Source organism: Lottia gigantea, assembly GCF_000327385.1.
Source record: "Lottia gigantea unplaced genomic scaffold LOTGIsca_7, whole genome shotgun sequence".
NCBI lineage: Eukaryota > Metazoa > Mollusca > Gastropoda > Lottiidae > Lottia > Lottia gigantea.
The window spans coordinates 497681-510800 of NW_008710370.1; the positions used below are offsets into that span (position 1 = coordinate 497681).

Below are 13120 nucleotides of genomic sequence, written 5' to 3' on the forward strand. Positions count from 1 at the left end.
TTCAAAAGATGCATTTTAGTATTTTACTCTAGCTTTGAACTATTCAACCTTTCTGTTTGAAGAGCTTGCAGCTATCTGAATACCAACAGATAGCATTTCACCCTTTAATTATTCTTAATCACTCTTATCATAGGCTTGATGTATTGAATTAACATTGAACAATGAATGGCCTGGCAAAGTTCATTTTGGCGTAAAATAAAACTGATTAATATACGGTACCCTATTGTGAGAATAAATGAAGTTATACTAATATAATAATTTTGGCATTTTCAATATCCGCACCAAAGATCTTGATTGAAAGGGATCAAGTGATGCAATTATGTATAGCTTAAAGGACAATTCACATGTATAATATGTTCAATGTAATATAAGAATCAGATTACTGGTTTGCCCCCACACTTTCAAATTTCTATCATATACTTATGGAAAGTATATATAAAAATACATAAAACAAATTTTAATTCTGTTAAACAGAACAAACATTCACAACAGTAATTACATAAAACAAAGATACTCTAACTATCACAATCCTGAGTGATATAAACATGTATATTTTAAAGCATTCAACATAACCAACATATATCATGGGTGACCGCTTGAAACCTCGTATAACGTTATATGACGCGAAATTACTTTTCGAGAAAAACGTAAAAACCTTTGTATGCGTATTTTGTTAAAATCTTTTTTACCATTTCTTTTACCGCTATACGTGGTTTTCATTCCTTGAAAATTTAAACCTTGTATAACACATTAAGTTCTTCAACCTATTCAACCAATAACTCATAATTATAATAGTACAGTATACGAGGTTTTTCGTTTTCATCCCAGAAAAAGGAAAATTGAACCTCGTATAATAATATATTTTACTAGGTTTTAAATCTGACTGTTTTTATATGTGTTATTTAATTAGTGATTTTTGAGTTATTTTAATCAATGGTACCAAAATGTCAAAATGACCGAATATGGCATATATGAGGTTTCAAGTGGTCACCCACGATATATTGCTTCAATCACAGTTTGCTTAAAACATGAAAGCTTCTAAATCACGATCTTCACATACAATTTAGTCAATAAAAGTTAAAATTTTAAAAAAGCAACATGCTGTTATCATTATATTTTCCTATATCAATGTAAAATTTGAGAGATTCCATGGAGTTTTTCAATTCAAGCATGCATTTTATTCTATTCACACCATTTACTGTTTGCCGTCTATGGTTCCCTTTTTTCAGATCTAGAAAACTAAGCTTGGTCATGTCATTTAAACCCATGGAATTACAGGAACCAGACATCATATTGAAAATTGGCATGGAATGAATAGAAGCTAGGGTTTGTCCAAGGCAAGAAATCTTTCTTTAAAAATAACATTACTGTGTAAACATCAGAGATTATGGTCCTTGTTATTTTTTGCTGGTTGGACTTGTTTCCTGATTTCCAGTATTAAGTATGAGCTAAATTCTCTGATTTCTCAAATCAAGTAAACCATGCGAATTAAAAATTAAAATAGAAGTTTGTACCGATTTACTTGGCATACTTTGAAATAAAAAAAAAATTTCTGTTAAAAACTGAATGTTATGGTGAAAAATTTTGGTAAATAACCAAATTAAATTCATAAAATTAAAAATAATTTCTCTATTGATATCCATTTAAAAACTAAACTAGAACTCAAAATGTTTTAAAAAAAAGCTGGCACACTTTGCCCCTTTAACCAAGTGAAATTGTTATGGGATCACTTCTTTAAAACTGAAAATATAGCTGTACTACTAAGTATACACTCTACTAGCCTGCAAATTTTAAATGATATTGATTCCGCTATGACTTTTTTTTTTTTTACCTATTTTCATTTTTTTAAAAATTATTTAAAAATAAACATTTTAAAACAAATTATTTGTTTAAAATACAAGTAAAAACATAAAATTTTCTCAGAAAGAATCATACTCAAAATTTTTAAACTTCAACAATTAAAATCTGCATTTCCACAAATACTGTATAGCCGTGCAAAGATATTTCTGTTAATCCAGGTTCGATTCAAAACACAAACACGAACAGTCCATTCTATCATTAGGTAGTTTTAAGTTATAATCATCACAATGTAAGTTTAGCTGCAAAGTTTCTATAACTATTTATTCTACCTAAGAATCAAATGGACTGCTCGTGATAGTTTTGAATCAGACCCAGATGAGAACAAACATCTTAACAACCCTTAAGTTATCAATATTAAAACCCTTTATAATGTTCATACTGTCTAGTTAAAATTTTAACAATTTCTTCTGATAGAACTTTCCACTCCATACCATGTTTTTTAATGTCTACTTTATCAGGATGATAGTGAACTACTACTTTCTGATAAAATTTTTTTATTTGCTGCAGTTCTGGAATATAGGGAATTTCAGCAAGTTTGTGTTTTTTATTCTTCGGGGGATAGTTTTTGTAAACAAATTCAAGAAATTGTAATTTCCCTGAAGTTTTGAATTTAGTTTCTAATTCGTTGATTTGATCCTTAATTTTGGTCATAATAACTTTTCTTTCTTCTTGATATTTGACTTCTTCTTTCGTGATTTCTTCTTGTTGATATTTGGCTAACCCTGAAGTGGCTGTCTTGTACCATTCTGCAATCGACATTTTAAGAAAAAATCTAAAATTTGACTGTAAAGTAAATGAGCAAATCCTCATGCAGTGAATAAGCCCACAAAATCTGCTATTGATTTATTAGGTGAAGAACCACTAGTACAAGCTAAGCAGAATGACAGACAGAACAAAGTACATCTTTCAGCTTTAAATGTCTAAGCCTATAAAACAATACCATTTATTCATCAAAATTGATGCTTTCTGCAACAATACGTAAACTGTTTTACATACATTTGCATTAACATCACATCTACTACCAAAATTACCAATAACTACCTAGTCTGCAATATCATCTGCCATGGAAGGAGATATGAACTTGTCTTCTACCAAACAACATTGATTTGTTACTATTCGAGACCAAACTTACAATTTTGAGTTTACTTAACATGATACCTTTCTGTTTCAGCATAGGCTGATGAAGATGAAGAATTTGATGCACCAGATGTAGAACACAATGCCTTGATATATTGTTCTACGTGTAAGATTAGACTCTTCAGCCCCTCCCAAAATCGATCACTGACTTTTGTCTAGAAAGCAATCAATTGCATAACTTGCTGCTCATACATCTGATCATACACATACCTTCATCATACATAGTTCTTGGTATCAGTGTGTTGGCAAGTTCTATACATTTCCCAAAACAGCTTCTAGCTCTAGTGTCCATCTTTAGGATAATAAATGTTACCAATTCTAGAGTTAGCAATGGCTTCCATCTCAATATCACGACCTCTTGTAAGGTTTATAACATTTCTATAATCATCAATAATGACCCAAATCTTGTCAAAATTAACATCTTCTTCATTGTATATTGTAGAATCTAACATAGCATCAGCTGAAAAAATAGGGTATATCATTATTGGTTTGATATTTCCTCTGAAAGTCATTAAAATACAGATCAAAATGTTTGGTTTCACGTTTTTTTCTGTGGTTTACTACATTCTCTATCCATGATCTTAAAATTATTTTCTATTAATCAAGTTTTATTGAATTTTTTCCCAATTTAGCATAAGTGTGAATCGATTTGCTTAACAGATAGGAGGACAATGCAAGTCAATGTCAAACATATATCTGATAGAGAAAGCTTTCATCATTTTTTATTTTGTTCTTTCGTTTCCTGAAAGAAAAATAATGACCATTTTAGAGTGCCAATGGTGAGCTTAACCAATGCTGAGCTGAACTGTCAATAAAATGAGTCAACATCTTTCAAGAACCTGATGTGTCAGCCCTCCTGTGTCGTATTTTTGTTCAAAAAAATGGATTGCTGCAACATCACGAGGCAAGAGGTGCGCCATACTCCATAAGACTCAAATACAATCCCTCAAAGGCTTCTTAAAGGGATTGTGAAGAGGTTTTCTATTGGGTCTTTTGTGATAAAGCATATTTTGCGATTAGTGACGTCATCAAATACTTAGTTTTAGTTGAATTGCAGGAACAAGTAAAAAATTGGAATGGTGCAAAATGATGCTATCAGTGCCCCTAAAACACATAACAAATTTAGAAAACTTCTTCCCAATCCCTTGGTCATCTGTGCCAAATGTGATTTATGTTGGATTAATTTAAAATAATACCTATATTGAGGGCTTGCATTGATTCAGCTATACATGTCTGTACAAATATATCTTCTCTTAAATTTTCAATTTCTTCTTCTGCAATTTTTGATCTTATTGTATTAGTGCTAGCTTCAGTTAGAGGTGAATACGCGCCTTTCAATAAAGATAGAGATGCCTTGTAGTCCTTATCCACTAATTTTGATATGGCTAAATGGAAAATACATCGGGCAAGATCCTTATAGGCTGAGCTCTTAATTTCTGAACCAATTATAAAAGGTATGAATGTTTCGTAGGATTTGATTCGGTCTTCCATGTTTTCATCTAGAAGAAACTCTTGAAGATTGAGCCATACGTTTAAAGATTTTGTTTCAATGTCAATCAACCAATCTTCAGTATTGTCACTACCAATGGTCATGGCTTCTTTAAACTGAGACAAACACTCCTTATAATAAAATTTAATCTGTGAATTCTTCTCTTTAAGTCTTCTGAAAATTTCAGCAATTCTGCCAGCAGTAACGGCTAAGTTCTTCTTTGCTGAAGCTTTTTCTTCGGGATTACCAGCATAACTGTCAGCTTTATAATAGCAATTATTTGCCTTTATCAAACGCTCCTTAACCAGAATTGGTGACAGTTCTTTTGGAATGTTTTTAAAATGTTCATTTCCCATTCTTCTCCACTGCACCGAAAGTGAAGTCATGTTGAAATTATTAAACTAGATCTTAAGACTTGAATTCTGCAAAATATAAAAAATTATTGTTTCGTTAGAAAGGCATGTTATGTAACAAACATCACACCAGATGATAGCCAAAGAGAGTGAAATTTTGTTGCTTTTTTTAAATATCAGTGTGATGACATTTACATCAGGGCTTATTTTAATAAAATACTGAACTCTGAGACCCTACACAGTCAGTTACTAGTAGGCCTAGTGTGCTGCAATAGACTGTGCTGTTAGAGATCCCTCACAGTTGGAAGTTCGATAAAAAAAAGTAGGCTAATGTCGCTGTGCTGGCAAAATTTCCCTCAATATACACTGCATGGCGTTGTTCGTCTTCATTAACCCATAAGGTGTAGAAGAGTTGGACTTATAAACTCAATTTATTTGCCTGCCATCGTATCGGGTACATTTTGGTGATTAGCAGAACTTTTAAACAAGGGAGATAATTTGAAAATTGTGTTCCATGACTAAAATTAAAATTCCAATGTTAAATTTCCTATTTATTGACAACAAAGAATCAGTTGCAATAAATATAGATCAATTGTAATGCTAATCAAATTTCACTGATGCAAATAGAAGATATTTCCACACCAACCGTTCTGTTTTAGAGATGATTCCTGTTTTAGAGACACCCAACTGTACATTAGACATGTTTATCAAGCCGTATAGTACTAACATCAGTTTACTATAGAGTATAAGAGACTTGATGATCAAAGACAAAACTCCATCTTGGAAAAACAGGAAGTGATCACAGACTAAAGTGATTACAACAAATTTAGCTAAAATGTCAGAGTCTTACGGTAAGCAGAAACAGTTTGCTTCTATATCTGGGAAAGGTATGAACAGACACTTTTAAAATGACGCTTAGCATGCTGTTGTCACAAAAATCTTGAATGTTGTCTTTTGTAAGTAATGGAAAAAATGGCTTTTATTTTTGTTTACATTTTGGTTGCTAATTATAGTAACAGGTGCTTATATTTATTTCGTGCTTTTTTTCCCTACAGTTGAGGCTGACAATTTACCTATTGTATGATTTTGTTTTGATTTATATTGAGATAACCAGATATTTGCATTATCTTGCATAATTGCAATATATTTAACTCTTGAACAAACGTTGAAGACTTCAATGACCGATTAATTATATTTTATTATCATTAATCAGTTTGATGTGATATGATCAATGGGATTAAATGTTATTGAATTAGATGATGAAGATGAGGCACCAAGCATTAAAAAGACGCTGAAAGATGACAATAACAAGGCTTTGCTAAACATTAGCTTATCCCTCATGCAGTAAAATAAGAACACTAACACTACCGACTTAGTACTGACTGCACACTCTTGCTAATATAAAGTTGATAATCACCATATACAATAAGCTACAAATGACTTAATTATGACTGTTAAACTTAAAGTTTAAAAATATTGGGGCCATTTTGACTTTGTTTGATTGGATGGAGGTGGGTGGGTGTTCTCAAGCATTGCTGTATAGCTGGTATTTTTAGCTTAATTGTTCAGCTTTTGTTTGCTTGATCTTTTTTCGGAAAGTATGATTTTTATTTTTAATGTATTTGTTTCAAATCCTTGTGTTGTTAATGAAATGAGGATGTTTAAAACAATACATGAACTTTGAATACATTTCCAAACTTTGTGAATTATTCTGTAAATTTGTTTCTGCTTTGAAATTACTAGAATTTGCATCTTTTATTTATTTATTTTTTTGTTCTGAGCATTAGTTTTCAGAAATGATGAAACGGAACTTCATAATTTGTTTTTTGTAGTAAGCCATTTCTTGCATAGGAAGTACAGAAGTAAGCTTATATCATTTCCACGACATTTTATGAAATTTTGATACTTTATAGATACGCAGTTTGTTATTTATGATATTTTTCAGACTTTCTGTTCAAGTTCCTGGTAATAGGCAGTGCCGGTGCTGGAAAGTCTTGTATCTTACATCAATTTATAGAAAGTAAATGTAAGTAATAATTTATGTATATTGGTTACAAGTTAAATGCCAATTGGAACACCAAGCTTTACATAGGACTTTGCTATTCCAGAAACTATTCTTTTTTGTGGCAAATATACATATCTTTACGTCTATGTATGCAAAACACTTATCTGAAATAAATAAACTTATTGTTTTGAGCTTAAACTCAAAGAAAGCCAAATTTGTGGCTTCATTTTTCCTCTACTCATAAAAATTATTGTCTGTTGTTTGCTTATTTTTTATTATAAAAATTGTATGGACTCATTTTAAATCTGACCAAGTTGCAACTGTCTCATATTATTGACATGAACTTGTGGCACAGATCAATATTTAATAATATTGCCTTACTACTTGCCACTAATCTAATATAATATGGAAAACAGATCCTTCATGTCCAAACTAATCCTAACATGAAACATATGTCTGCAGCTCAAGATGTGTCAATTAAGATATTATAGTAACTGAGTAATGGATAACATGTCAAGAATGTGTTATTATTAGATTTATCATGAAAATGTCACACATAGAATCTGTCTTCTAAAGTATAATGTAATATGACTTTGTTTCTACTGGAATTTGATGAGGTGAGCGTGGTTATTTTTCCAACCTTTATCTCACAATTTTGTCCACAGATGTAGTAAAATATATAATAGCAGAATTGAAAACTATACATAATAAAATAATACAAAATATGATACCAATTTCAAATATTCTGCCCTTTATTTTTTCAAAAATTTATTTCATTATTTTCAATCAGTTCACAGTGTTTCATGATATGCTTTTGAAGCAATACAATATATGTCCAAAGTTTTTACAATTTATGGTCAATTGAGCCCAATGGATGGAATTTGTTTGCAGATACTTTACATTTAGCAATTTAGCTACAGAATTTTTATTGTTCAATAAGAATATAATATATGATATTTTATAGTTAAACAAGACTCTAATCATACTATTGGTGTAGAATTTGGTAGTAAAGTAGTAAATGTAGGTGGTAAAGCTGTTAAATTGCAGATCTGGGATACAGCTGGTCAAGAGAGATTTAGGTATTGTATTAATTATGATACCCACAGGGTAATCACTTTACCAAAATACCTGTAGTTCATTTTGACAAAATATTCAAGGTCCAGTGTTTTATAATTTCACTCACAAAGTCTGGAACATGTTTCTTAGAAATTTTGGGACCCTCTATTTGTGGTGAAATTGTTATTCAAGTTATTTTGACAAAATATGGATATTGTTTTGTGTTTTTGGCAAAAATTATGAAATTTTTTAATACTTTTTCTTTAGCATAGAGATAATTTAAGATCCTAATTTACAGCCAGACTGTAAACTTGCATAGTCGAGTTGGTATTTTCAAAATGAAGAAGGAAAAAAAAGATTATATAATCTGTTTGCCTTTTGATTGTAGATCTGTAACTAGAAGTTATTATCGTGGTGCTGCAGGGGCCTTATTAGTTTATGATATCACTAGTAGAGAAACATATAATGCTTTAACTAATTGGTTAACTGATGCTAGAACACTAGCTAGTCCTAATATTGTTATTATATTAGTGGGCAATAAAAAAGATTTAGAAGCAGAGAGAGAAGTAACATTCCTAGAAGCCAGCCGATTTGCTCAAGAAAATGGTAAGATAGGACTGTCTACTTCATGCATATTGCAACCAAAAATCTGTATGATAAAGAATGAAAGCCTACTTTTCTCCAACTGTAGAAGGACAATGCCGTGCAGTGTGCAATTAAAGGTATTTCACAATGACTGTGCATTAGTCTCCAACAGTTCTGTACGACCAGTTCTTTGATCTTCCTTGGTGTTTTTGTCCCATGTGAATGACTAAATGCTTTCTTTCCATGTCATTCCATCCAATAAGGGGAACTCTGATGTCTGAAATGTATATTTTCAGAATTGATGTTTTTGGAAACTAGTGCTTTAACTGGTGAAAATGTAGAAGAAACTTTCCTGAAGTGTGCTAGGTGTATTTTAACAAAAATAGAATCAGGTAAACTAATTTCTACTATTTCCAATAATTTGTAAAATGCAGCCTGAAGAATCCAAATTTGTTACCCAAGAACATAACATACACTAAAGTTGAGAAAAATTTGAAGTTTGTCATCACAATAGGTTATGCAGAACCACTCATGCATGATATACAATCTTTAATTTAATGAAATGTCCATTTTTAGACATGTGTAACTTGATTTCATCCATTTATTGTGTTGACTTAATTCTTTCCTACCTTCATTTAAGGAGAGTTAGATCCAGAAAGGATGGGATCTGGTATTCAATATGGTGATGCCTCACTTCGACGTCTTAATCGTACAAGTAAAGAACCTCAGTTACGCAGACCAGACTGTTCTTGCTGAGGGTAACATCTCGTGACAAATTACATGACCTGAATAGATTTTTATGTTCAAATCACAACTCCTATGACACTATTACTAATGTTCAAATTTTCATCTTAGTTCAACCTGTTTCCATAGTAACCAATTATTTTGTGTCTCCTAATGTTAAACAAAATTTTTTTATCAGGGACTCAGTTTCTTAATAGATCTGTTTAATTTTAAAGAGGGGGAGTTCCCGCGAAAATATTACTCCCAGTGTTCAATTATATCTTGGTTTTTGTGAATATTGTGAAGTCAATTTTGTTTTTTTGAATGAACGGCAGTAGAAGGAGATATTCTAGAATAGATTATCTGTCTATATTCAAGTCTCTGATATCTATTTTGAAAGTTGTTGGCTGGTGTTGAGACAGAAAAACTAGGCCTTGTCAAAATAGCTATCAGAGACCGGAATAGGGGCAGCTGTTTTGGACTGGAGTTATCCCTGTATCACTTACCAAACTAAAATTCCCAGATACAGTTCTATGTTTAGGAGCACAGAAAACTGTCTATAGGTTGTGAAATGTGTAAATATCTTATTATAAATAGATTTCTGTGATATACCAACTTATAACTTATCTTAATATTAATTCTTAAGCGTTACAGAATTTTTTTAAAATTTGCATAGAAGCTCAAACTCGTTCAAATGATCAAATGAAGAGAATTTTTTTGTTCACACAACTTTCATTTCTTGACAAAATTTATTATAATCAATGCGTATTCTGTAAGTTTTCTGAAAACCATTTTGATTTATCAAAGGTAGTATGAGTTATTTATGAGATATTTAACCCTTGATCTAGCTTTTTCATCAATTATACCTCTACAGAAAATTATATTATCTACTCATAAAACTAGATCTCAATCTACAGGCAGAAGAATACTAGAGAATTGTGTTCACCCTATATTTTGCAGGGTTCAATTTAGATTGAAAAAGTTTTGGCTAATCAAGTTCAATTTTGATTTGCATTTCTTAAAGATTAGGTAGGAATTTAGAATGTTCTAATAGTAAAATTTTAAATATACAAATTGATTTGATTGGCAGATTGCCATGATAAATTTTACTTTTGGCTCATCATAGGAAATATTGGATCGCAAAAAGAGCCATTTTGAATCGCAAACTGCAATGCGATACCCTTTTTGTTGAATGCATCAAATTGGAGGAGAACTAAATCAAGACAAATCAACTTTAGATATAAAATTGGCTAGATCAATGGTTACATGTTGAAATCTCAAACTATCGTTGATAAAGGGCATACATGCAACGATGTTTGAAAATCCTGATTCATTAGAATGTTTGTTTTGTTAAAGTTATGATTTATTATAGAAGAATATGAAATATATTATTGTTATAGATAGACTAATTTTATTAGAATTTAGATTAATGTAACTGAAGAACTTTACTCTTATTTTGTTAACTTAAATATTTAATCACGTTTTGAAAATTCATTAGGCCTATTAGGTTTTTAACCCTTACAACTATTTTCATCAGGTTATTTAATTTACTTTAGTGCCCACTGTATGGCATCAAATCAAATTTACATATCTATCAAAATAATTCATTTATTTCTTTGTTTTCTGGTTATATTATTGTCTAATATACTACTTAACATCTAGTTCTTTGTGTATTATATTTTTTGTTGATAATATTAAGTTTTGTTATGATCTATTTTTGAACAGTACATTATCATAGGGCAAATATACTTATATATATCCAAGAACAGTAACATTTGTCAATTGTTGAATGCATGTTACTCAGCATCTTCACAATGTCAAGCTATTACCAACCTCATTCTTTTACTTTTACTGCAATAGCAACCTTTCATGTATCACAGAAGTTTGTAAATGCAGCTATTTGATTGAATTGTATACCAGCAAATACACAGCCAATCATAGCTCTTGACAGACAGACTGTCAACATTATGGATGTAAATAATCCAATCAAATCGCTGAATTTACAAACTTCCATGATACAAGAAAGGTGGCTATTGCATTCAAGATACAGTATAAGATGAGGTTTGTAATATCTTGATATTGTGAAGATGGTTATTTGAATGTATATATGTGTTTGACTATGATAGTGGCTAATGAAAGACTCTATTAAATGAAAATGAAAATTTCTTTGACATAAAATACTTTATAGTTAAAAGAGTATTCTCTATTAAGATGCACAGCAATTATGTTCTGAAAGTCATGTACAAAGGAATACCTAATACATGTAATCAAATTGAATCAAAATAAAAAATTACTGCTGAAAGTGATAAGATAGTAGTATGTATTTTCTGTGTTGTTTTAAGATGCTATTTTGTAAGCAGTTATTTTGATTAAAATTAGATTACACAATTTTGTTTCAATATTTTTTTTAACGAGATTTATACCAAGGGTGTGTCCTGGTGATGCTACAAGCTCCACCCCACGCACCACTCTCCATCCAATCAGAATCACTTTTAGGATCTGCAGTCTCATAATTTCGAAGTCATGATTGGTCATATGGCACTAATTTTGGTTTTGCTATCCCTCAATTCATAGAAAATAATTAGATACAGACTATGCTTAACCCGCTGTGATTGGTTGAAAATGAACGTCAACAGTATGCAACCTTGGTATAAATTTTGTAAGATTACAATAAAGACCAAAAAAAAATACGGAAACAAAATTTGAATTAATTTTAATGATATTGGTAAGCAGCAAGCCAAGCTTTCAGTTTTAATGCATTCATAAGATTTCTTTGCACATGGATTATAGTTCAAAATAAGATTTCAGATATTGTATGTAATTGTATATAATAATGTTTTTGTATAAACTTGTGTATATAAATGTATAAGTCTAACCAAATTAATACTTTATGCTTTCAAAGTGCTGTGGATTTTTAGTGTGCTTCTGAATTGAGATAGTATGTTTGCTTGAAATTTGTTCTTAAAGTTCCTACATTAGAGTAATTAGATTTATAATGAATATGGTTTCGCAAGTACCAGGATAAGCAAATATCAGAATTATTAGTCAAAGAGCATTCCAAGAAACATAGAAATGTTCTGGAACTAGTTTATATTATCAGAATAAGTTTTGAGTCTTTTGGCTAGTGATTTTATACACTTATTCTGACAAAGAGTTTTTTTTTAAATATTTCTACCTTTTTTTTGGGTTGCACTCGATTGGTGAGTTCTATTCCATTTGAATTCTGTCCACGCTTACCTTTTTTCAGTACACGTGGAACAGGTTCTGTACCTTGTACGTCAGCTTGATTCCATGATTCCGAACATGGTGCAGAAAAGTAGGATGTAAAACTCCATTTATTTCATTTCATTTCCATGATTCTGAAACATACAAAACTCAATAATCAAGTGACCCCTTGGACTATGCTAATTGGCCGAATATCTTTTCAATATCTTTATCTAAGCTTAAATTGAATGTTATAATCATAAATATTTAGATACATGTCTATTGAAGTTAATATGCATGCAAGAAATATAAATTGTTTTGTACCATGACATTTTAAGTTTTATGTGGACAATCTTTAATCAAAATAAATGCAAAGTTTTAGACCATATAACTATTTAAGCAAAACGTAGACATAAAAGGAAAATGTCGAACCAGACTAACTATCAAGTACTGAAATATCTGGGAAAATATATTGATGCAAATCCTTAGAACCATCATAACAGGAATAAATAATGATATTGACCAATATAATATAATATAATACTGTATTTTGTTGTCATGGTCTTAACACTGGTATAAATATATTGTAATGTCAACAATTGGATGTATATAGTTATATATCAAATAAAAAATATGTCAATTATTTTCAACTTTGTTACTTTAAAAAGCTTAATTTCAATGAAGCTTATTTCCTTCCCTATTCTGCTG

The 13120-nt window shown here is 30.6% G+C and overlaps 3 protein-coding genes across 3 annotated transcripts; 1 reads left to right on the forward strand and 2 right to left on the reverse strand.

Annotated features, from left to right (window-relative positions):
• Positions 1-2214: 2214 nt before the first annotated feature.
• On the reverse strand, positions 2215-2619 carry LOTGIDRAFT_154889 (hypothetical protein; the record flags this gene model as incomplete). Its single annotated transcript, XM_009065393.1, has 1 exon — positions 2215-2619. One exon carries the CDS (start codon positions 2617-2619, stop codon positions 2215-2217), a length of 405 nt encoding a protein of 134 aa, XP_009063641.1.
• Positions 2620-3278: 659 nt separating this feature from the next.
• On the reverse strand, positions 3279-5289 carry LOTGIDRAFT_229418 (hypothetical protein; the record flags this gene model as incomplete). Its single annotated transcript, XM_009065394.1, has 3 exons — positions 5279-5289; positions 4194-4908; positions 3279-3457 (listed from the first exon to the last, which is right to left on the reverse strand). Exons 2-3 carry the CDS (start codon positions 4870-4872, stop codon positions 3279-3281), a joined length of 858 nt encoding a protein of 285 aa, XP_009063642.1. The 5' UTR covers positions 4873-4908; positions 5279-5289.
• A 385-nt stretch (positions 5290-5674) lies between these two features.
• LOTGIDRAFT_177521 (hypothetical protein) lies at positions 5675-9241 on the forward strand (the record flags this gene model as incomplete). The annotated part of the gene is made up of 6 exons (XM_009065395.1): positions 5675-5690; positions 6785-6865; positions 7809-7923; positions 8289-8506; positions 8782-8877; positions 9126-9241. 6 exons carry the CDS (start codon positions 5675-5677, stop codon positions 9239-9241), a joined length of 642 nt encoding a protein of 213 aa, XP_009063643.1.
• Positions 9242-13120: the final 3879 nt, after the last annotated feature.